The sequence below is a fragment of the Pogona vitticeps genome, chromosome 1, assembly GCF_051106095.1.
Source record: "Pogona vitticeps strain Pit_001003342236 chromosome 1, PviZW2.1, whole genome shotgun sequence".
Classification (NCBI taxonomy): Eukaryota; Metazoa; Chordata; class Lepidosauria; order Squamata; family Agamidae; genus Pogona; species Pogona vitticeps.
The window spans coordinates 186,482,204-186,505,289 of record NC_135783.1 but is presented as its reverse complement, the minus strand read 5'-3'; the positions used below and the strand labels follow the sequence as shown (position 1 = coordinate 186,505,289).

General features: G+C 43.1%; 1 protein-coding gene across 14 annotated transcripts in view; it reads left to right on the top strand.

Annotated features, from left to right (window-relative positions):
* The first annotated feature begins 2,199 nt into the window (after positions 1 to 2,199).
* CCDC150 (coiled-coil domain containing 150) overlaps positions 2,200 to 23,086 on the top strand; it is a 48,467-nt gene continuing 27,580 nt past the window's right edge. For 8 of the 14 annotated variants that reach the window (XR_013538438.1, XR_013538444.1, XR_013538440.1 and 5 more), the window contains exons 1-15: positions 2,202 to 2,401; positions 4,862 to 5,016; positions 7,874 to 8,094; positions 8,848 to 9,026; positions 10,259 to 10,327; positions 10,832 to 10,948; positions 12,963 to 13,092; positions 13,716 to 13,759; positions 14,568 to 14,660; positions 15,065 to 15,172; positions 15,934 to 16,058; positions 16,297 to 16,474; positions 19,155 to 19,223; positions 19,496 to 19,585; positions 21,577 to 21,648. Coding sequence is in view for 7 of the 14 variants with exons in the window: in XM_078380129.1 (XP_078236255.1) it covers positions 2,225 to 2,401; positions 4,862 to 5,016; positions 7,874 to 8,094; positions 8,848 to 9,026; positions 10,259 to 10,327; positions 10,832 to 10,948; positions 12,963 to 13,092; positions 13,716 to 13,759; positions 14,568 to 14,660; positions 15,065 to 15,172; positions 15,934 to 16,058; positions 16,297 to 16,474; positions 19,155 to 19,223; positions 19,496 to 19,585; positions 21,577 to 21,648 (1,827 nt within the window). In the remaining 7 variants the exon portion in view is untranslated. Of the gene's footprint in view, positions 2,402 to 4,861; positions 5,017 to 7,873; positions 8,095 to 8,847; positions 9,027 to 10,258; positions 10,328 to 10,831; positions 10,949 to 12,962; positions 13,093 to 13,715; positions 13,760 to 14,567; positions 14,661 to 15,064; positions 15,173 to 15,933; positions 16,059 to 16,296; positions 16,475 to 19,154; positions 19,224 to 19,495; positions 19,586 to 21,576; positions 21,649 to 23,086 lie in introns of all 14 variants that reach the window. The other 6 variants (XM_078380132.1, XM_078380117.1, XM_078380130.1 and 3 more) reach the window with 3 other exon arrangements.

Sequence of the window (23,086 nt, the reverse complement as noted above, 5' to 3'; positions counted from 1 at the left end):
AATTGGAAATTTGTCCTTGGAGTAGTCCAGGCGCTTGACACGGAGCTGGGAGGAATGAATTATTGTCCAGAGCCGGACACCTGCAGAACCTCCTCCCATTTCTCCTCTTTCTCTCAATCCCCTTATTTCATGTTTGCCTTATAAAAACGTATACTTTTGTATCTGGAGCACATTTCTCTGCATGTTTCTGCAGGTGCAGTTTGTGTCTATTTGCTTGCTTTCAGCTGAAAATAAACAAATATCTATTGGATCTCTCTGTCTCTGGTTGATTGGTTACTAAATTAAAGACAGGCAAAAAACAGGATTTTAGTTCTGGCACCCTTCACTTCTCAACCAACCATGATTTCTGTATTTTGATATCTATACCTTAATGCCATATTCGCCATGTTATATCTCCTTCTCTTATGTCCAATGAAGTGGACTTGTCCACAAGAGCTCACATTGAAAAATATAAAATCTAGTCTTTCAGGTGCTGCCAGGTTTTTGTCTTTTTTTAAAAAATACTTTTTTCTTTTGTTTTCACCTATAATATCTATGATAAGATTCCAACTTTGCTGGAAAAAAATAACTGATTCTCTAGAGTTGAGCATCCCAGTTCCTCATTATAACAAGCAGTTGCAAATCCTAAATACTTCTCATTCATTACGGTTAGCACAGCGTTAACAAGCCATACTAACTCTTCTCCTTTAAAAACCTGGAGGTAAAACTGATCCTCAGTTTAAGGACAAGCCAGGAGATGTTACATTAATATTCAAACATGTACGGTATTTGACCACTTGAGAAGTAATGCTCTAGTTCTATGCAGGTGCCCATGTGTCCGAAAGGGTCTCTTTACCAGGAGCAATCTTCCTTAAAGCGATCTTTCCCCCTGTTGGGAAATCTCTCCAGCTTGGTCTTCAACTGCGGTAACCTTACTGCTGAGCCAAAAAAATCCAGTTTGGACACACATCGGGGTCAGGCTGGAGTGCAATTCCCCACACCTTGTGTGCTACAAGCAGTCCAAAATGCAAGCTATGTGCCTGTGTGATCACACTTTGCTTTGGAGTAAATCCCACACAAACCCACTTCTGAACAGATATGCACACAGTTGCTGTATAACTGACCTTCAGTAAAATGGAAAACATGCTGGGAGAAGTATTGTTAACAAAAACCACAACCGGTTTTGTTTTGTTTTCTTACTGAGTCGCAGATAGTGGTGGGTTTTTGTTAAATTTGTTTGCTTGTTTTAAAGGTGAACAGGGCCCTTCCTCTCTGGCCGTTCCTCAGATAATCAAGCATAAATCAAAGGCAAGCGAAGTGAAAGTAAAGGGGAATTCTTGCAGTTTTAGAAGAGGTAGCCCTGTTAAGTCTGCGCAAACGTTATCAGACGAAATCCACGGAAACAGAACAAAACCAAACCAAGACAAGAACATGTGGCACCTTAAAGACTCAATGAAGATTATGTTTTAATTCAAATGCAAGAATAGGTGATACCTTTGTTGAACCATAAAGAAAATAAAACAAACAAACAAACAAAAAACCAATGTAAACTTTCCTGAACACGTTCACTTTGTCCACGAAAGCTCACATTAAAATATAACAGTCTTCAAGACGCCACTTTTTTTTTTTTGGTCTTTTTTTAGTTTAGTTTTGTTTCTTTGGATCAGGAGAATACTTGGGAGCCTGAAATTAAGGTTGGATCACCAGGCTGGACGTGGTGGCGCTGTGGGCTAAACCGCAGAAGCCTGCGCTGCAGGGTCAGAAGACCAAGCAGTCGTAAGATCAAATCCAAGCGACGGAGTGAGCTCCTGTCTCTTGTCCCAGCTCCCGCCAACCTAGCGGTTCAAAAGCATGCAAACGCAAGTAGATAAATAGGGACCACTTCGGTGGGAAGGTAACAGCGTTTGGTGTCTAAGTTGCACTGGCCATGTGACCACGGAAGATTGTCTTTGGACAAAACGCTGGTTCTATGGCTTGGAAACGGGGATGAGCGCCGCCCCCTAGAGTCGAACACGACTGGACAAAAATTGTCAAGGGGAACCTTTACCTTTACCACCATCACCCAAGACCCTGAAACTATTTATTGACTCTTTATTTATTTATTTAACGAAACTCTTTATCCCAGCATGCTTGTGTATAACGGGAGGGGTGTGTGTGTGTGTGATATGGATTCTTAGCCTTCCTGCAAGGCGCTCCAGAGAAAGACCGGGGGAGGGGCAACCGGACGGAAACTACGACTCCCACAATGCCTCAAGAATTGGGGGAGGAGGGAGGCCGCGCCTGCGCCGCCGGGATCCCTCGGAGGAAGCGGGTCCGTTTGAAGCTGCGAAAGGCGCTCCATGGAAACCAGCCCGGGTGGCGCCTGGGAACCGCGGCGGGGCTTCCGAGGCACCAAGGCGTCCCGGCGTTGCTGGCGCAAGAGGTGGGTTGCAGAAACCGGCTCAACTGCCTGGTGGCGGGCGAGGGTTGGCGTGCAAGAGGAAAAAAGAGGAGAAAGAAGGGCAGAGAGGGAGGGGGTGTAGAAGGGAGGGAAGGGTCGTCCGAGGATGATGGGTAGGTGGGTGGGTGGAGGGAAGAAGACTACAGAACCCATCTGTCCGAATCCGATTTAAGGTCGTGTCCTGACAGTGCAGCAGCACCCAGGATGATGGCCGGGGAAGGCAGGGCAGAGCTTACCAAAGTTACCTCTTTGGGATGATGCCTCTCACGCCAGCTCTGGGGTGCCGTCTGTAAATTTTGGAAAAGAGGTTTTAGAAGCCCCAAGATGCCCAGCTGTGCCGTTCCAAGATGATGAGGTGATGATGATGTAGTGACAGCTACCGTCCTTCCTTTTGTTCGTTAGCAGAGTCTTTTAAGGAGGGGTGTGTGATCCTAATGCAGGTTGGACGGTTTGCCGAGGGAGCCTCGTACCAGTTGCCACTGTTCACAATCTGGAGCAAAAAGCTCTTCTCTGTCACCTGTGGATAATGGCGTGACAGATGATGAGCTCCCTCTGTTCACTCCTTTCATGGGAGATCATTTTCCACGCCTTTCAGTTTCTTCCATGCCCCAGCCTTTCAAACATCTTTCTTTAAATGAAAGGTAGCTGTAAGATACCAGTGATTTTGCATCTGGATCTGAATTGCTTGCTTTGAAGTATCCCATTTAGTTCAATTGGATTTTATGCTATGGAGAGATGCAAAGGATGGCATGTGCTTTTGCTTTTTTGTGTGCCTCCCTACTACTGATCTGTCTTGCAGCTTTGCAGAAAGAACACAGAGAGTGAGCCCTATGTTTCTGCAGAAAGAACAGGAATTTTGAGCCTTCCTTCTGTAGCACACAGTCAGTTTTTGTGGTCTGCAAGAGATGCCTTGAGTTCAGAACTCTGAAATGTTCGGTGCTGTTGTTCTGAAGAGCCATCGTTGCTAATGTTTTAAGCTAAATAAACAGAAGAAAAGTTCAAGTAAAACATTTCTTATGGAGACACAGACAGCAGAAGATGATATAAAATTAAAGAGCAATTTTGGGGGTGTTTTCTAGATGTGTGTGTCATTTGTTTGACATGCAAGCTCTCAGTGTTGACTCATATTGTGGAGTAGACTAATCAAATGGTTGTTGTGGGTTTTTCGGGCTCTTTGGCCGTATTCTTGAGGTTTTTCTTGCTAATGTTTCTCCAATCTCTGTGGCCGGCATCTTCAGAGGACAGGTGTTAGAACTCTGTGTTTGCTCTGTTCCTACTTCTGTCCTCTGAAGATGCCGGCCACAGAGACTGGCGAAATGTTAGGAAGAACAGCCTTCAGAACACGGCCAAAGAGCCCGAAAAGCCCACAACAACCATCATATCCCGGCCATGAAAGCCTTCGAGAATAGAATAATCAAACTTTTTGCCCACGTCAGTATGCTTTTGAAAGCATAGTTATTGTATTAGCATCTACAGTTCACACTTACGTGCCTTTACTCAGAAGCTAGCCCCATTGATCTCATTGGTGTTCAGTTTCCAGTGTACGTGCATTGAATTAGATTTGCAAAGACAAATATGGATGGCTGTGCTCAGCATCTCATAGAGATAAAGGGAACATTTTATTCTGTGTTTTAATATCCTTATTATGAGTTTTAATATATTTATTTAACGCTTTTAAAATATTGTAATAGTTTATTATTCTGTTTTTAACCTTGTTTCTTTTAATACTGTAAGCTGCCTTGGCTCCTTTGGGATAAAGGCAGCATATAAATATTCTAAATAAATAAAATAAGTAAAATATGGCATGGCCAAATCAGCTTGTTGATTACTTAGCTTTTGGGTCAGTAACCTATCTTGCCTTTTTCTGTTTGTGAGCATGGAAATACAAGGAGGGGAATTACTCATTAGAAAAGTGCAACAGCTTCTAGCAGTCCTCATGAATTTAAATGTTGCAAAGATTCTGGATACAGTAATCATTCAGATCTCATGCTAGTTCACAGTTATGTGTCTTTACTCAGAAGCTAGTCCCATTCATTTCCAAAGAACAAAGGAAACTACCCTCTCTTATGAAAGGTTTCCATTCATCATAGTCTGGTCTATATGTATTCCTTAAGTATGGTTTTATTAGATGCTTCCTCTCCCTAAGCATCCTAGAAACTGTAATTTTGTAGGGGGAAAACAGGGGATTTTGAACAGAGAGCATCTTCACCAAACAGCTGTTTGCTGGAGTTTTCAGGAGAAGCCATGACAATTGAGATGATACAAAGCCAATGTTCATAGCCTAAATATTCTCCCAGGTCCTATCAGAGACAAGGTTATCTTGCTGACCCTCTGTATTTTCACTGAACTGCTTTTAATCTCCCTCCCCCTCCCCCACTGGCTGATCAACAGGTTTTAAGATCCATTGCAACTGCTAGCTATTGATGAGAATTTTATTTGCAGCAAACTGTGATGGCAAGGCCAGTCATTTCCCCTGTCAGTATCAACCCAACTGCTCCTGAAACCTTTGAAGTCCTGAATCAGAGGATGAGAGTAGTTGAAGAACAGACAAGTTCCCTGTTGCGGGATCTACGGACGCTGGATGTGAAAGGACAAAGGTATAGTTCCAGTCTAATCTGATGTACGTTTAGTCAAAAGTTCTGCTGTGATCACTGTGACTTATACTGAGGAAGATGTACATCGGATTTCAGCTTTAATTTCAAATTTTCTTTGCTTTGTATTCTTTAGTCTCTCTGAGTTTTTGATCTGGCCTCTATTGCCAGTATCAAGGTTGTTATGAAATCATCTTATTCTAACTTAATGAAAACTGTGAATAAATGGTGACCTTTTTTTAAAGGGAATTAGGTTGTCCTGTGGACATGATACATGAGATAATGTCATCAGATTAAAGACCTTGGCCGGATTCCTCTTGGTGTTCTTCTCAGGTTTGTATTGCTTGCCAGATGTGATTGTGGCCAACAGATGACATGGCAGGGCATGTCTCAGTTGCATGCTTTGTCCTGTGTCTGATTGTGGCACCAAGATCTGCCCTGACATCTTTGTCAATTAGTTGCGGCAATTTACGCAAACCTTATGGAAATGCTAACAGGATTCTGGCTTTTATGTTGTATGAAACTTTAAATAATACTTAAAGAAGAAAAAAAACAAGGTTTGATTGTAAAGCATACGCAATTACATTGCTACCATTACTTTTAAGAAAATGATATAATGCAGTGAGAGCTGGTGAATTGGTGTAGATTTAATCCAACCGCATTGCACAGATTGGTACTATTATGCTTATGCTAGACTTCCAACACTGCCTGCCACCTTTTCTCCTGTGAAGTTCCACTTCGGCAGATGCTCAGCATGAGGCCATAGTTGTTTTAAGACACTAGCTGCAGGGCTGCATGTGCTGATCAGAACTTGTTGGCACATGCTGTTGTTGTTTTTCAAACAGTTGAAAATATGATGTTGTTATTAATTTCTAAAGACCTGCTTCTACCCTTGCAAACAGTTGTCTGAATACACTGTCGAAGTCCTGTTTTGATTTTGCCTGATTTTGTTTTTGTTCTTGGCGGAGAACACAGTCCTGTAACACCGGCTGCAAGAACTTAGTCCCTTACTGAAATCTGGGGGACATCCTTTTGATTTTACATCCCTGTCCTGTCATTGCAAATCCATAGATTTGAGTGCCACAGTTGCCTTTTTTTCTGGTGAAATAAATATCTGGTGAAACAAATGCCCAATAGCATGTGAGTGGAGACAGATTGGCTTTTTTCCAGGAACATCTGAAGTGGCCTGCTTCACATGTAAGTCCAAACCATAGTTGGACCACAAGAAAGAGAACAGAAATGTGTGCTTCCATTTTCTGTTTGTTATTATGTTCAAACTGTGGCAAGTTGTGGCTAGTGTTAATTATGGTTTTGTTGAAACAAGCCAGGATTGTTAATTACAGTTTGATGCTTCTTGGTTCAACAAACCACAGTTAACACAAATCACAAAATTGTCCCCCTTCAGACATAAAGGTAAATTGGAGATGATTATAAATGGAAGTCTGTTATCTCTTCCTTACACCCATATTAGAAAAAGAAGACAGAGGAAAGCTGATGACTCTAGGGTTCATGCAGTTTACCTTGAAATGAGGCCACTTTGACTCTGCGTATAATATTCCTTCTTTCATGGCTTACCTCTTTTGTGCAGGCAGAACATCTGCTCTTAGCTTGGTAAACTGATGTCTCCAAGTACCGTACATTGTTTTTCCTCATAGAGCTGAATGGAAAATGTTCACCTATAAGAGAAAGGAAAAGTTTGTGCTAGAGTGGAAGGACGGGGACGGGAGGAAGAACCCTCCCACCCACGTGCCAGGAGACGACGGTCTTGAGCCCCAAAGAAGCCCTCTTATTGGGGGGAGAGGGAAAGGCAAGACAGACGGAGGAAAGAGAGAGAGCTAGCAACCCAAACAGATCAAGAAGATGGAGTGGAGAAATGTGGGAGACCTCCACCCCAGGGTGGACCGAACTTCTCCCCACGGTCTCGAGTTGGCGGGTTGACTGGGGGAGAAGTGGAGTGATGGGAGAGAAAACCTGGGTCACTGTTGTTGTGACAACCCCAGACCTACTGGAGTATATCACCCTTTAACTAAGCTGCCACCAACCATTCCCTATAAGGAGTCACACAGACCAGGAATGGATTTTTAACAAACAAAAGAACAAGGTTTATTTAAATAACAAACAGGGTAAATAAAAAGATCAAGTAAATAAGATACTGTAACGTGGCAAAGTCCCAACCATATACATATAACAGTTTGGTTCCCACAGAACCCTTTAAAGTAAACCTATCAGTTCTGGCTACCTATAAAGAAACCTGAACCTATCAGGTATGTACTAACTGACTAACAGTTGTACTCAGTCTGACACACAGACTCCCACTCTAGCTTCTCTTAAACTTCTCCACACAAGCTCCACATATATATATACAGTACAGCTCCTCCCCCTGATGTCCCGCCTTCCACTCCCCATAGGATGGAACCTTTCCCTCCAAACCCATGACAGACAGGTACCATCAGTGCTGTATGTAACAGTTGTCAATGCTGCTGCCATCAGGATCCACTCCAAAACTGATGCAGACCACTGAAACTAGTGGGCAGAAGGACCGAATGAAGAATGTACTGTTGTGGGGAATCCTTTCCTCTTCCCATTGAAAGGAAAAGAGAAGTTGATGGTTAAGACTGTTACTACTATCTTTATTGGACCTAAATGAATAAATGTTGAGAGTTTACAAGAAGAGGTGAAGTTTGAAGCATCTATCTGGGAAGACTGAAAAGCAGGGTTGTCTTCCAAAATCCTCACATAGAAACACCTGTTCTTTTCAATAAAAGAAGCCCAGAATACAGTCCCATGGATATGCACTAAATATCAAGAGAATGCAGACATGGTTTCCAAACTAATGGCATTTGCTTCTCTTTGCTTCTTTCAGGATGGAACTTGCCCCTTCAAGATTCTTGGAGAAGATTGGAGATCATGAGTCCATCAGCCCCATCTGTGCCAAAGTGGCATTTGGCGGAGTGAATGACACACTGTGGCGAACCTGTGAAACTCTTGTGAATCGGATGTGCCGTCTAGAAAGTGTCGTGCAGAGTCTGAAGCTCAACATGTTCCGACTGCAGACAGAAAAAGAGTTGAATCCACAACATGCAGGTAGTGCTGGAAGGGACCGGAGGCCTGGAGGGGATGCTAGATGCCTTCATTCCCTCCTTTCCTCCTGTATGTGTGTGTTTGGGTAATGTCGGGGGCAACAGTCCCTAAACGGCATGCTGTAGCTGAGCTGGTTGTCTGCCACACAATATGAGCGAATTGACCAGTAGGCTAAAGTGAGCCAAAAGAGGCAACTAAATCTATTTCTGACCCGCTAATCTTGGTTTTGCCTCCTTCTGTTAAGCCTTTGGCAATTCTGTTGCACCCCTGAGCTGAATTATATAGCAGAATTCTTGCTATATCATTTATTCTACTTATTTATTTACCTTTATATCTCGTCTTTCCACTAGTGTGGTCAAGGTGGCATATATGGATCTCACCCCCCTTATCATCACAACTACGGTAGCCTGTGAAGTAATAAGGTTGAGTGAGTGTGACAGGCTCCAGGCTACCCATCTGGTTTCATGGTTTGGTGGGAACTAAAACCCCTGTTCCATTCTGATGCTCTAACCATTACACCCCACTGGCTTGTCTATATCTGTGCTTCAGTAAAAGCTTGGGAGAAACACAGGGTGGGGTCTTTGTATAGCAGGGAATTGAATTTCATGTGTTCAGCCTTTCTGAAGGTGGGTGAAGGATGCCCAAACCTCTTAATGCTGAGAAATAACCCCTCCTCCAAAACTATGTGTTTTTACTAAAGGTTTGAGAAACCGATCTACATTGATGTGCCTTGGTTTGTCTCTTATGGCCTTCCAGCTAATTTAGAACAGCGCTTGAACACCATACAGGAGGAGCATATAGAAGAATTAAAGGTGCTGCAAACAGAGGGCAGAATGTTATGCCAGCAGCTCCGTGAGTCCCGGGAAGAGGAAGAAAAAGCTTGCGAGCAAGCGGAGCGGTTGAGGGCTGCTCTGGAGATTGCAACCGCAACAAAGGTAGTCAAGCTTCCCTCGTTTGCAGAGACCTCTTCTTTTCACCTGTACTTTGCCGACTATCTTCAGATAACATTAATACGTGTTGATTTGCTCAGAGCCTTAGGGGTACAGCCAAGATTTGCTATTTCCACATTCCATCCAAAATCTGGCCACATCTCTAGAAATGTACCTTCTGTTTTCAAAAGAATTAGGAGTTTTATGGCTGTGATTGCACTGAAGAAATATCTGACTCAGTCAAAGACTTTAGCTGGTGACAAAGAATGGCAAATATTTTAGGTTTTCAGTGGTTTTTTTTCTACACTGAGACAAAGTATTTGGCATACATTGTCAGCTTTTACTAAAAATTGTTAAATTATGTTGGTGGCAGTTTCAGTGCTGGCGGGGGGGGGGGCGGAATGGAATTTTCTTCGCTAGAGGTATTTCAGAAGAGGCTGTTTGGCACAGATATTCTGACTGAATCCTCTACTGCAGAATATTCACTGAGGGAGAGATTGGATGAGATGGCCTCCCAAATCCCTTCCAGCTTTGATTTTTATTGAACAGTATTAGTGGTGCTCCCCTATATGCCTCCACACTACCCTGAATGCACCTCATCTTGTCTGGTGTTAGAAGCTAAGCAGAGTTGGATGTGCCTAGTAATTCAGTGGGAGACCACAAGGGAGTACCAAGTATTGATGTTTAAGGCTAGGAAATAATTCTGCCTAAAATTCTGGAGGGCCAGTGCCAGACAAAGTTGGTAATCCTGGACTAGCCGGAGGTAGACTCTGGCTCAATGTTAGGCAGTTTTCTGGGTTTTCTCTCTTTGCCTACACACAGGGTTCCAACTTCTCTTGTTTGATTAGCCGTATCCTATTCTCCAGATGTTGTCGTAGTTCTTGTTAGAACATCCACTTCCAGCAAGATTGGCTTGATAATTATCATCCTGTGTAGTAAAATGGGAACACATGTGCAACTATATTATATTTTTAATTGCAAAAACTGGGGGAGATGTTTATAAGTGCTGTGTCAAGTTGCTGTACTGAGCAGTGGCAAGAATCTATATGCAGAGAAATGGCTTTACAGAAGCAGGCAGGTTTTATCCACCACGTACCTCGAAGTGCCAGCAATGCGTGTGGGTCCACTGCCAAGCCCAAAGGGTATCAGGACAGGCGACAGAGAATCCAGTTGTAAAGGACACGTGTGTATTCTGCTGCAGTTGTTTATGTGGTCATATGGGGTTTTGATCTTTACAGAGAGAGATGTCCATCACTGTAGATGAACTGAGGGCGGCCAAACAGAAGACGGATCATGAACTGCAGGAGGTAAAGCCAGAAACAGTAACAGAGGGGTGGGTGGGAATGCATGGATTGTCCTGCCTAGCCAAGGATACACCTCTGTCTGTACTAAAGAACAGGTTACTTGGGGATGCTCTGAATATTCTCCATCACACACCACTTGGCCTAGGGAAGAGTCCTCTCAGGGTCCAGCCCATATGTTGCATGTATGTAAGAAAAACAACTTCATGCTAGGAATTTTTGTAGCCTATTTGTAGCCGCCTAGAGTGGACGAGTAGTCCAGATAGGCAGGGTATAAATCAAATAAATAAATAAAAATAAAAAATATTTTGTATTCTGGTATCCTTCAAAGATTAAGGCAATTTCATTCTTATGGGGGGAAATGGCTTTGGTTTGTGTTTCTAATGCTAACTTTGCTCCTGAATTATCTGTTTGTTAGAAAGAGAACAAGTTTAGAGTCTCCTACATTCTCCTAGATCTTTTCTGGGCTTCAAACGGTATTGACTCTCTACGTTGGTTTACCCCTTGCAGTTAACAGAGCAGCTGTCCAAAGAGACTAGCAGGCGGGAGTCTTTGGAAGAATCGCAGGCTGTTCTGCTTTATCGGATACAGGATATGGAAGTGTCAGTGGAGAAAGAACGGAAGCAGGTTGGTCAGACCCCAGCAACATCCATTGTTCCTTCTGGATTTCATTAAACAGCAGTGCAGTCTGCAGATTACTCACAGGCTGCTATTGGTGGCAGAATATGATTGATTTGGTCAGCATACGACTGATGTTAAATACACTGGTGCCTCACACAACAATGTTAATTGGTTCCAAAAAAATCAACGTTGTGTGAAACATCGTTCTGTGAAACACCATTTCCCATAGGAATGAATTGAAAACTGGTTAATCCGTTCCAATTGGAACAGATTGCCATCGTTCAGTGAAAATCCCCATAGGAAACATCGTTGAGTGAAACAATGTTTCCTATATTGGAATGTATTGAAGCCGACTCAATACATTTCAATGCCTTTGCGAAGTCCTTTTTCGCTCCTGTAAAAGTGTCTTACAATGTTTGGACACTGTTTTAAATGATTGCAATGGTTAGTCCACCTCCTGAAACCTATGCAAACTTAATTTGATGTTGTTCTGAGTCGTCCTTAATTTTTGGTGATTTTTTGTTTTCCCTATTTAAATGAATTGAACTGTCCATTCAATTGATTTAAATGGGGAAAATAAAAAAATCATCAAAAATTAATGAAGACTCAGAACAAAACCAAATTAAGTTTGCACATGTTTCACAAGGTGCACTATGGAATCCAAGCATTTAAAACAGGTTTCAAACATTTTAAGACACTTTTAAATGAGCAAAAAGGGACATCGTTAAGTGAAATTCCCCCATAGAGAACATCGTTAAACGATGGGGGAAATTCCTCAAAAAAACCCATCGCTGTGTGAATTCATCGTTGTATGAAGCAATCGTTGTGCGAGGCACCACTGTATTAAAAACAAGTGGTCATACCACATACATGTAGTGTCCAGCATCCTCTTGGTTGATTAATTATGCTAGTGTAGATGCGGTGGCATAAGTCACAGTGGTAATTGCTGCTGGCTGACAAGTTGCCACATGTATTCCTTGCTACACACCAGCTTATGGGATTGATTTGCAATGAAGGATACCAGCAGGGACCTATGAACTAGCCGCAGTTGGTCGCTGCATTTTATGCCATTGTACTTAACACCAGCACAACTAACCAAAAGGATTCTGTGTATTAAAAGATATCTAGATATCTAGGCTGTTCCTGTTTAGGCCTCTAGCTTGCTGATCACTCATATTCTTTTGAAGAACAGCCTGGATCTTGGAGAGGAGCGGTGTAGACAAATTCTCTACCCAACTGGTGCTCTCACAAACTTCACATGGTCAAATCAGCCACATATTGTGGCACACCAAAGGCTCCATAAACCTGTTCTTGCTGGTGTGGGGGAGTGCAAGCAAAGAACAGCTGTCCCAACACCTGGCAGGCCAGAATATCTGCCCAATGAGCTCTGTTTGGGTTGGTGGGTTGTAAGTTGTGTAAGCTGCCTTATGGGTACATCTAGAGTTGTACACACACAGCAGGGATTGATCATACACATCAATTCTATTTTTAATTGCCAACCTTCCATCTGTGCGATCCATTGGATAGAATGATAGCCTGAACATAAGGAGTGAGAGTCAACCCCCTAGCAGGAGTGGGAAATTGTCGGCCCTCCAAATGTTTAACGTTTCAGTGCCTATCATGACTTACCATGGGCCAAACTGGACAGGGCTGCTGACGGGAGCTGAAATCCAAGACACTTGGAGAGGCAGGTTTCCCATTGCTGGTCACCCACATGGAGGTTCCCACATACAGTATTGAATCAGACTACAGGTCCATCTGAGTATTGTCTCTGCATACAGACAGCAGCACCTCTTCAGGGCAACAGATGTGAATCTCTCCAACCTGCATTGAGACGGCAGGGACTGAATGTTGGACCCATTAAAAACAGAAAGGGTAATATAAACCCAGAGTAACAATATGTTCTGTGGCTAGTGTAATTTAACCTCTTAATTCTTCAGTTTTCCAGCCTCAGCAAAGATTGTAAATGTTTTAAGAAATGTCCATGTTCTGTCTAATGTGTTTTTGGAAATGGTTGCAGGTTCATCTTCTGCAGCAGGACTGTAACAGCTTACAGCAGGACATTCAGATCTCAAGAGAGAGCCTGAAAAAGGAAGAAGAGAGGAGAGCTCACCTCGAGCAGGAATGTGCGCAGCTTAAGAATAGTCTAGGTATTTTGAGTTGTTTGTGGATATTGTGAGTGTGTGAGAAGAACAATGGGTTGGCGGTGGAACCGGTTACCTTAGGGTGATGATGGTAGGCTCTTTCATGGGAGGCGGGGCTTTTGAAAAGGTAACAGTAGATAGATATGTGTTGATCTATTTGACCTGAACAGGAGCTGCAGATTTCCATCAGCACTTAACAGGACAGGGTCATCTTTCACATGATAAACAGCAGTTCGCATAGCAAATGCATTGGTAAGAACTCATCCACTTGGTGCATGAGTTTAGAAGTGCCTTCATGTGCAAATGAAAGGCTGCTTTAGCTATTGCAAAAGGACTGCAGTCTGGAAGCAAAACCAATGCATGTTACTCGGAAATACTGTAATTTGTTCTGGGCTCAGTGTGCTGCATACTCACAGATAAGGATGCGCAGGATGACAGCTGCTAATTGTTGGCAAGCATCGCTGTCAGGAAAAGCATTCAGGGTCACCACAGTTTTAAACAGTTTCGTCCATGGTGCAACACTTTTTCCTATCCGTTCTACAGAAATAAATGGCTTAAAAAATTAAAACTAAGTGTAACTTAGGTTGATGTTTTAATATCCCTACATTTGATTAATATTTTTGTTCCAGAATCCCAAGAGACTACCATTTCCAGGCTAGCTGAAAAAGGAAAGGTGAGTTTAAGAGGGAAATCATGCACTGAGCAGAATTTTATTTTCTGTTTCTGAAATGGTTAGGAAGATTTGTTTGTTTGTTTATTTGTTGAAAGTATTTTTACCCCACCTTTTCCCCCAAAAGGGACCCAAGGCGGCTTACATCATTAGAAAGACAATATTACAGTAAATCTACAAATATTAAAAAAGAATTTTTTATTTAAAATGTTAAAAAAAATCATTATTAAAGCACATTTAAAACAACAGAGCACAACAATCCATTCAAAAATCCCTCTCAGACCACAAGTCATTAAGGAAAAGCCTTCCTGAAGAGAAAGGTATTTGCCTGCTTGCGGAAGGATAGCAAAGATGGGGCCAGGCTGGCCTCCTGTGGGAGGGCGTTCCAGAGTCTGGGAGCAACAACAGAGAAGGCCCTCTCTTGTGTCTTCACCAAGTGCAGCTGTGAGGGTGGTGGGACTGAGAGAAAGGCCTCCCCTAATGATCTTAATGCCTGGGCAGATTCATAGAGGAATATGTGGTCTTTTAGATAGCTTAGAACCAAGCCATTTGGGGCTTTATAAAACCAACACTTTGAATTGTGCCTAGAAACAGATTGGCATCTCGTGGAGCTGCTGCAACAGGGAGTCCCATTTATGTTCCCTGAGGGCTTTTCATTCAACAGATTTGTTAATCTGAACCGGACTATCCTGTGATAATTGGAAAAAAGAAAAACAAACCAAGAAAAAGGAAGACTGGACTGCTTTTCTGCAACATCATGAAGTGCTTTTAAAACCTGTCTCCTCAGGAGTATTCTGTTCTTTTCCTCCAGGTTGCACAGGCGTCCTTGAGCAAAGCCCAGGAGGAGAATATACAGCTGCAGACAGAAATCACTGCCTTGCGAGAAGTGGCAGAAAAAGTGCAAGTAATGGAAATTGTGGCTTTCAGATTTCAAATTATGTAGAGCAGGACAGCTGCAGGACTTCACATGGTCTGGATAAATGTTGCTTTTGTTATTTAATTTTGCTTTTAAAGTGGGGTTTTCAAGTAACTTGGGGTTCATTTTTTTAGGAGCGTTAATGGAGGGCTTGAGGGCATGGGAACTGTTGGGGTCAGAGAGGAGTCCCATGGGAAATAGCCAACAGACCTGGCAGGGAACTGCAACTCTGTCTCCCATGCATGTTCTGACCGGGGCCCTCTTGCCAGGCACAGCCCATGCATTCTCACTGTCTTCTGTAGGGAACGAAGGCCTAGGGATATTTTTGCTAAGGAGAAGAAGCTGGAATTGCCAATCCTATAGGGGAATCGTATTGCTTTTTTCTTTATCAGGTGCTTAATGAGCAGCTGACCCAAGAGTGTGCAGAGCTGAATGATGCCCTTCGGAGTGTAACCATGGAGAAGGCTCAGCTGATCTCACAGCATCGGGCTGCCCTGAAGGTGCAGTGCCATTTTGATAACCAGTTATCTAATCTGCCCCTTGCAGAAATGACTTGATTCATCTTCATCTGTGTTACGTGGTGGGCCCTTGCGTGTTATGTCCTGTAACATGTGAACTGTTGTTCGTGATACGACTGAAAGAACCTGGGTTTTCCCCCCTCTAGGCTGGGAAAAGCAAAAGCACAAGAGTCTGTTTCGGACTGCTGCTGACAGTGTGTTCACTGAAACCCTAGGCTTTTGAGAGGATTTGCTCCTGAGGGTTTCTGTTATCATATGGTCTTCTGTAATTTGATCTGGGGGTCCCAGATGGTGCTACAGGTGCCCCCTTGCTGTGTGGTAAGCCCGAAGCGAGAACCGCTGTAATGTAGTGGTTAAAGCACTAAATGGGGACTTGAGCAATCCCAAGTTCTAGTCCCAGTTGAGCCATGATAAAACCCCCAGGATGAGCTTGGGCCTGTTCCTCTCTTTCAGCCTGACCTGGCTCATGGGACAGTTGTGAGGGAAAGTAGCATGTGCAGCCAGCTCCATGAGCTTCAGTGAAGAAAGAATAAATAGATAGATAGCTTAGAGCATCAGGATCGTGCTATAGTTTTCCTCATTGCTGGGAACTTAGTTGTTTAACCCTTGTTTTGTCTAACCCTTGGAGTTGGAGAACGCCTGCTCAAGATTTAATGGGCGGGCCATCCGAAAGCTTTATCTTTTTAATGAGAATGCTGGATCCGCTTTAATATTAAAGCATTTTCATAATTTTCCCTTTTTAGGCGGAACAAGAGAAAATTAATGAGAAACTGCAAGAGCAAGACTTGATTTTGGATGCTGCACGGGCCAGCATTACAGCAGAGCTGCAGATTGTGCAGAATGAAAAAGCTGAGCTCCAGAGAGAGATGTAAGAGGAAGAGCATGGTTATTAGCAATATTCTTCCATATGTGCGGTCCAGCTTCATCTCCTCTCCTTTCCTCTGTTTTGTTTTTTAACGCATAAGATAAGCTGTTGATCAGTCGTTGGAAAAGGCAAGGTAGCTCCTTCTTTAGGATATACTTCTGTTTACCATAGGAGGGTTTTTGCTGATTTTGGAAATTGCAAGGAATAATAAAACGGCAATCCTTTTGTGTTTGGTATGTAGAGATGCACTGCATGCAGAACATTCTGATTGTAAGCAAAAGGCTTGTAACGTTGAGGACAACACAGCCATCCAAAAGGAGCTCCTGGAGTCTACAGTTTCCAGGATACAAAAGGAACTGGAGACAGCTCTCCAGGAGAAGACGACTCTGATGAAGGAGAAAGGAAAACTGGAGGAAGAGGTAGAGTGGGTACTTACCAAGTTCTTATTTTTAAAGGATTGTTCTCTTACTATCTGATGAAACACTAGAGGCTCATTGGGGGTTTCCTATTGTTCATCATTTAGCAGAAATAAACTTTTCTTCACTTGGTACCCCTTGGATAGCATGCTGTTGGCAAATCATGCAACATCTCCTTCAGGGGGAAGAAGTAGAATATCTGGAATATCTCTGGACTAGCTCATTTTTCATGGAGTCTGGCTAATAAAACTAGCAATAAAACACCTGCATTCTTGAATTGTCACCAGTTACCACAAATTCAGTCTTTATTGTCTGGAGTGGAGTGTATGGAAGTTAACAAGAAATACAAACCCTGCATTCAAATGGTACATTGTCTTCGTTCCTGGCTATTAAAATCGCCTTCTGTGTGATTTTTGTCACAATTTGTCATCCTTCCTTGCGTTCTAAAAAGATTCTAATTTCTCATACCTTCCTAGATTACTGCTTCTTTTGAAAGTCAAAGGAATTTCACTTCAAAATGATTAGTTGGAGTGAGGTGTAGAGATGGGCCTTTTGCCTTTAAATGAAGGACCAAAAATATAAAAGGCTCTTTTTTGTGTATTTTGTATTATTTTGACTGTTGCTGGAAGAGAATAAATACAAATAGTTTGTGTTTATGAGTGGTATACACAGATAGTTCATCTTTCATATTTCATATAACCCTTTGTTGCCCTTTGACCGTTTGTTTGTCAAATTGCCTGAGAAATTTTTCATCCAATAGTGTCAGCAGCAGCCAGTTAGATCATCTGGAGTGGGAGTGAAAATGGTGAATCTGTAAAACGGCCAATAAGGAGTGCCGTTTGCTTCCCTTGTTCCTTGTGGGATTACTGTATGCTGAGCTCCTGGTGTGCTCTACCTTGGATTAGTACCTGTCTGCTATGCCTCCATTTTGAATCCTTTCCTCTCTTTTTTTTTTGTTTTGCCTTTTTGTTTTGCTTTTTAGGAGATTCCTTCTTCCCCATTTCTTTGAATTATTAGTAAGGCTGCCAGGCAGCCTGTCTGTGAGGACATGCCTCCTTGGGATTACTTTTTGAATATTTTCCACATTTCTTTGAGGATTCCACCCCTCCCACCATTGGCGAGCTATTTTAGGACTGTTTTCTTCTTCTTGGAAGTGTGTGGATCATGGGGGTGGAGTTTGTAACCTAGTTGGTGAAATGAATGTGATAATTTAAACTGTTGGTTGCATAGCTCTGATGCTAATTTGTCCTTCTCATGTTGTGTTGTCTGCTTTTGAAATAGACTGATTCTCCGTTGCTTTGCCTTTTGCTTTTTTGGAGTAATTTTAAAGTGTTCTTTAGGGCTTCGGGAGTACCAGAAAAAACATGAGTGAAGAAAAATGAATGGGAAAAACAAAACAGATATTTTAACATATGATCTATACTTTTTAAATAATCTGTTAAAATGCTTGTATATTGTAGTTTTAAATTTTAGTTGTTCTTTTTTAGAATTAATTGTGGATTTTTAAAAAAATATATATGCTGATTTGGATCCCCATTAGTGGAGACAGGCAGGAGAAAAATTAGAGAAATAAATAGAGAAACAAAATGAAAGGACCTATACACACACACAAAAAGCACAAAACCAAAAGAGGCACATACCCCGAAGGCATCTCCCAAAAGAACCCAAAACAAAAACTTTCACTGTGCACGTCCATAGTGGGATTCTCCAACCTGATACTGTACACTGAATTTTGTCAAATGAGGATTATTTTGAAGGTGGGGGGGGTTGTGGAGGAGCATGTAATCCTGTAAGGAAGTACAGCTTTGTTTGCTGTTGTTTAGTCGTTTAATCATGTCCGACTCTTCGTGACCCCATGGACCAGAGCACGCCAGGCCCTCCTATCTTCCACTGCCTCCCGGAAGTCTGTCAATTTCATGTTGGTTGCTTCGCAGACACTGTCCAGCCATCTCATCCTCGGTCGTCCCCTTCTCCTCTTGCTGTCACACTTTCCTAACATCAAGGTCTTTTCCAAGGAGTCTTCTCTTCTCGTGAGATGGCCAAAGTACTGGAGCCTCAGCTTCAGGATCTGTCCTTCCAGTGAGCACTCAGGGTTGATTTCCTTTAGAATTGATAGGTTTGTTCTCCTTGCAGTCCAGGGGACTCTCAAGAGCCTCCTCCAGCACCACAATTCAAAATTCAATAATCCAAGTTTATGCACCAACTACCATTGCTGAGGAGACTGAAATTGAACAATTTTATGAAGATTTGCAACACCTTCTAGAACTGACACCAAAGAAAGATGTTCTTCTCATTCTAGGGGACTGGAATGCTAAAGTAGGGAGCCAAGAGATAAAAGGTATAACAGGGAAGTTTGGCCTTGGAGTTCAGAACGAAGCAGGGCAAAGGCTAATAGAGTTTTGTCAAGAGAACAAGCTGGTCATCGCAAACACTCTTTTCCAACAACACAAGAGGCAACTCTATACATGGAAATCACAGCTTTGTTGGCGCACATGTAAAGTTCAACACATGTAACACAGTGCTGAATTGTAGTGAGATAAGAGAAAAGGCACTGCTTGAATTAGAAGCTGCCAGTCAGAGGTTTGGTAGGCTTTCCTCATACACCTCGGGAGAATATGTAAACAACTTCCACCTTTCCTTGGTGATTTCGGTAAAAACAACTGTGTTTAACTCATATTGGCAGATGCAGGAAGCGCTAAATGAAATGATGGAGGAGAAAAAAAGCCTGGAAGCAGAACTAGCAGCAAGCAAGGTATGCTGATCAAAATACAAGTACAGAAAAGGTGTGGTATTTGCTTGATTCTTTTTAAATATTTGTATGCTTAGTTTTTAGTTTTTAAATATTGTCTTATACTGATGTAAGCTGCCTTGGGTCCTCTCTAAGGAGAAAGGCAGGGTAAAATATTTTAAATGAATAAATAAATAAATAAAATTTGTCTAGCAGGTGGTCTGAAGTATAAATAATTACATGAATTGTTTTTCAACAGAATTGAAGTTGTATTTTCTTTCCCTTTTTTAAAACAGTTGGAAGTTGGCTCTCTGAAAGAGACACTGAAAGGACTAGAGGAAGAAAATAAGAAATTAACAGAGCAGGAAGCTGCTTTGGAACGCCAAGTATGTGACTCTCTGCCAAAACACAACATGACATGGTCCCATACCTTTAGAACAGGTCCCTCCCTCTTCTTTCCTTCTTTTCTTTTAAATTCATGTGTAAAGGGAAGGAATAATGAACAACAAAGAATCGGAATGTTATACAGTGGTGCCCCGCATAGCGACATTAATCCGTTCCGGATTAATTGTCGCTATGTGGAAACATCGCTAAACGGAAAGGAAAATCCCATAGGAATGCATTAAACTTCGTTTAATGCATTCCTATGGAGGATAAACTCGCCGTTCAGCGATGTTCCTCCATAGGGGCAGCCATTTTCGCGCCCTCGGTAAGCGACGGCAGCGAAAATGGTTGCAGCGGCCATTTTGGAACCGCCAATCAGCTGTGTGAAAAGCGCTTGCGGCGAAAACACCGCAAAAAAAACAACAACACACAAACACAAAACACAAACATAACCCCCCCCCCAGTCCAAACCCACACAAAATTTTTTTTTTTAAAAGGACTTACTGGTCCGAAGCCTCCGGGCACTCTGCTGGCTCCTCGCGGCTGGGGGCGAGCGGCCAGGAACCCGGCCTGCTCTAGCCTCCCGCCCCTCCGCTGGTTCCGCACGGCCGGGGGCGAGCAGCCAGGGCCCCGGCCTGCTCTAGCCACCCGGAGCGAGGAGGACCCAGCGTTGCTTGCAAGGAGGGAAACAATTCCTCTCTGGCCGCCGGCTGCTTCTCCAAGCCAGCCAGGCAGGGAGGAATCGTTGCCCTCCTTGCAAGCAACGCTGGGTCCTCCTCGAGCTGGGCTGTGCTCAGCCCAGCGCGAGGAGGACCCAGCGTTGCTTGCAAGGAGGGAAACAATTCCTCTCCGGCCGCCGGCTGCTTCTCCAAGCCAGCCAGGCAGGGAGGAATCGTGAGAGACCTCACCCGCGGCCGCTCCGACACACCCGCCGGGGTTCTATGGGGGAAAATCGCAAAGCGATGTTTCCCCATAGGAAACATCGCAATGCGATCGCTTTTGCGATCGCAAAAAATGAATCGCTATACAGATTCGTCGTTAAACGGGGCGCTCGCTATGCGAGGCACCACTGTATAGTGTTTTATAACTTTTTTGGGGAAACTTATAGTCTTCAATATCTCTGTTTTCAGTTGCCACAATCCTGTTATTTATGTCTGCTGACAAAAGTCTAGTAGTGTAAATTTCAGCAGCACGTTATCGCTAGTTCAGAAGCTGGAGCTTATATTTCTTGTGAAACTTGGTGTGTGGCAAGAAATAAAAGCTTCAACTGTAGCAATTTGCTACAGAAATTCGCAAGCCCCGACGATCAGCTGTTCGGCGGACAAAATGGCCGCCGGAAGCTCCGTAATGGCTGCGCGCAGCGTTTTCGCGCCCTCCCCTCACTTAACGAGGGCGCGAAAATGGCTGCCGGCCATAGGAAACCTCGCTGAACGGTGAGTAAAGGAGCTTTTTGGAACGCATTAAACATCGTTAAACGATGTTTAATGCGTTCCAATGGCTTTCCCTGTCCCGTTCAGCGATGTTTCGCTATAATGTGAGCTTTTCTATTTTTCCTGGATTTTTGCATGATATTCTAGCACAGACTAATATGGCTACCTCTTCTGAAAGTTTTCTATGTAGGTGGTTTGGCTGACCACTCTTATGAATCTAACCTCCATTATACAGAGTGTGTGGGTTCCTTGATTATGTTTATGTGTATCCAAGGAGACTTTTTGCATGCTTTGAAAACCATGGGATGGGGAAGTCAAAATATGCCTCATATTTCACGTTGACTGTGTCTGCTTATTGCTGAATGTATGATGACAATTTTTCTATTCTTTTGACCATGAACATTTTTAGTAAAAATGTATTTTTAATGGAAGCAAAGGAAAGAAAGCGAGAGAAGGAAATTGGCAGTACCTGAATGGGAAAACTTTGAAGGGGCTTCAGACAGGATGTATGTGTGTATCAAGGGGTATGAACTTACTCCTTTTCTGTTTTCCCAAAATACCAGCAGCAGGTCAAACAGGTTCTCAGTGAGATGACTGACAAGACTGAACTGGCAAACAACAAAGGAAAACTTCAGGTACTTAAACTTTGCAAAGGCAGACTTCTCTTTGAGTTGCCTGTCCCTTTTCTTTTGTACTTCCTCTCTCATTTCCGCTGTTTAGCCTAAGTCTTATTGTTTTGCTTGGTTTTTGCTTTTGTTTTTGTCTGAGACAGGTAATGAAGAGGTAACCAGACCCTTTCCCCCTCCAGCCCATCAGGGCTTAGAGACGAAACTGGGCTGGCAGGTGGCAGAATACCATGAGGCTCGTCTTTGGACCAGCCATTCTGTCTATCTTGTCCCTCTGAGCTTGCTTAACATGGCTGCAGTGTTTCTTTCTTTTTTTTCCCCCAGAGTTATATTGAAAAAGACAAGGTTGCTTCATGATGCTCAGTGTCCTTTGAGACTATTTTAAAAGCCAAATTTTTTGACAGAAAAGCCCTTCAAATGTTGCAGTATAACTCGCTTTCCTACAGGTTTATTCTGTGGTACTGCTGTAAGGCCTACAACAGTATAGGGGGGTTGGGGGGAATGTAAAGTTCTTCCTCCAAAATGACATCTCCAAAGCCCAGCCCAATGATGATTTCATATGAACTTGTGCAATGCCCCTTCTCCAATGCAGTTGCTGGCCCCGGACATTGCTGTGGCACCAGGTAAAGTGGTTGTCATGGCACAGCTGTAGATTTTGAAGTACAGGGGGACCCCTGTATCCATGGGATCATTATCTTTGGTTTCATTTATCCAGTCTGAAAATACTAAAAGAAAAAAGAATCCAGAAGAACTCATTTTAGTGGTGCCTTGCATAGCGACGATAATCGGTGCAGCAAAAATCGCTGCAAAGCGATTTCGTCGCTATGCGATATTAAAAAGCCCATAGGAATGCATTGAAACCCCTTCAATGCATTTCTATGGGCTTCAGACTCACCTTTAAGCAAAACTCCTCCATACGGTGGCCATTTTTGCTGCCCGGTAAGCGAGGAATCCGTCCCAGAAAACAGCGGGTGGACATTTTTTTAACCCGGCAGCCATTTTGGAACCGCCGATCAGCTGTTAGAAAATCATCGCTTTGCGATGATCGGCAGGGTACTGATCATCGCAAAGTGATTTTTCCCCATTTAAAACATCACAATGCGATCGCAAAAGCGATCGCAAAAAGTTAATCGATATGCGATTTTGTTGTTAAATGGGGGCCAGTTAAGCGAGACACCACTGTATTACCAGAATCAGCCACTAGAGGGAACCAGAGACTGTGCTCTGAATAGGACAAAAACTGATCCCACAGCCATAAACACTCTACTTGCTAGTGAAGAATACATAGCATGGTCTCTCGTGCTCTCTAGTGACCAGGTCTGGTAATGCATGCATGTGTGGCGATCGCCCACGTCACTCATACCCTTCATATCCATGGACTGATTTGCATGAACCTATGAGAGGGCTGGAGAGGCGGAGTCAGCAGCTACATGAGGCTTGGCAGGGG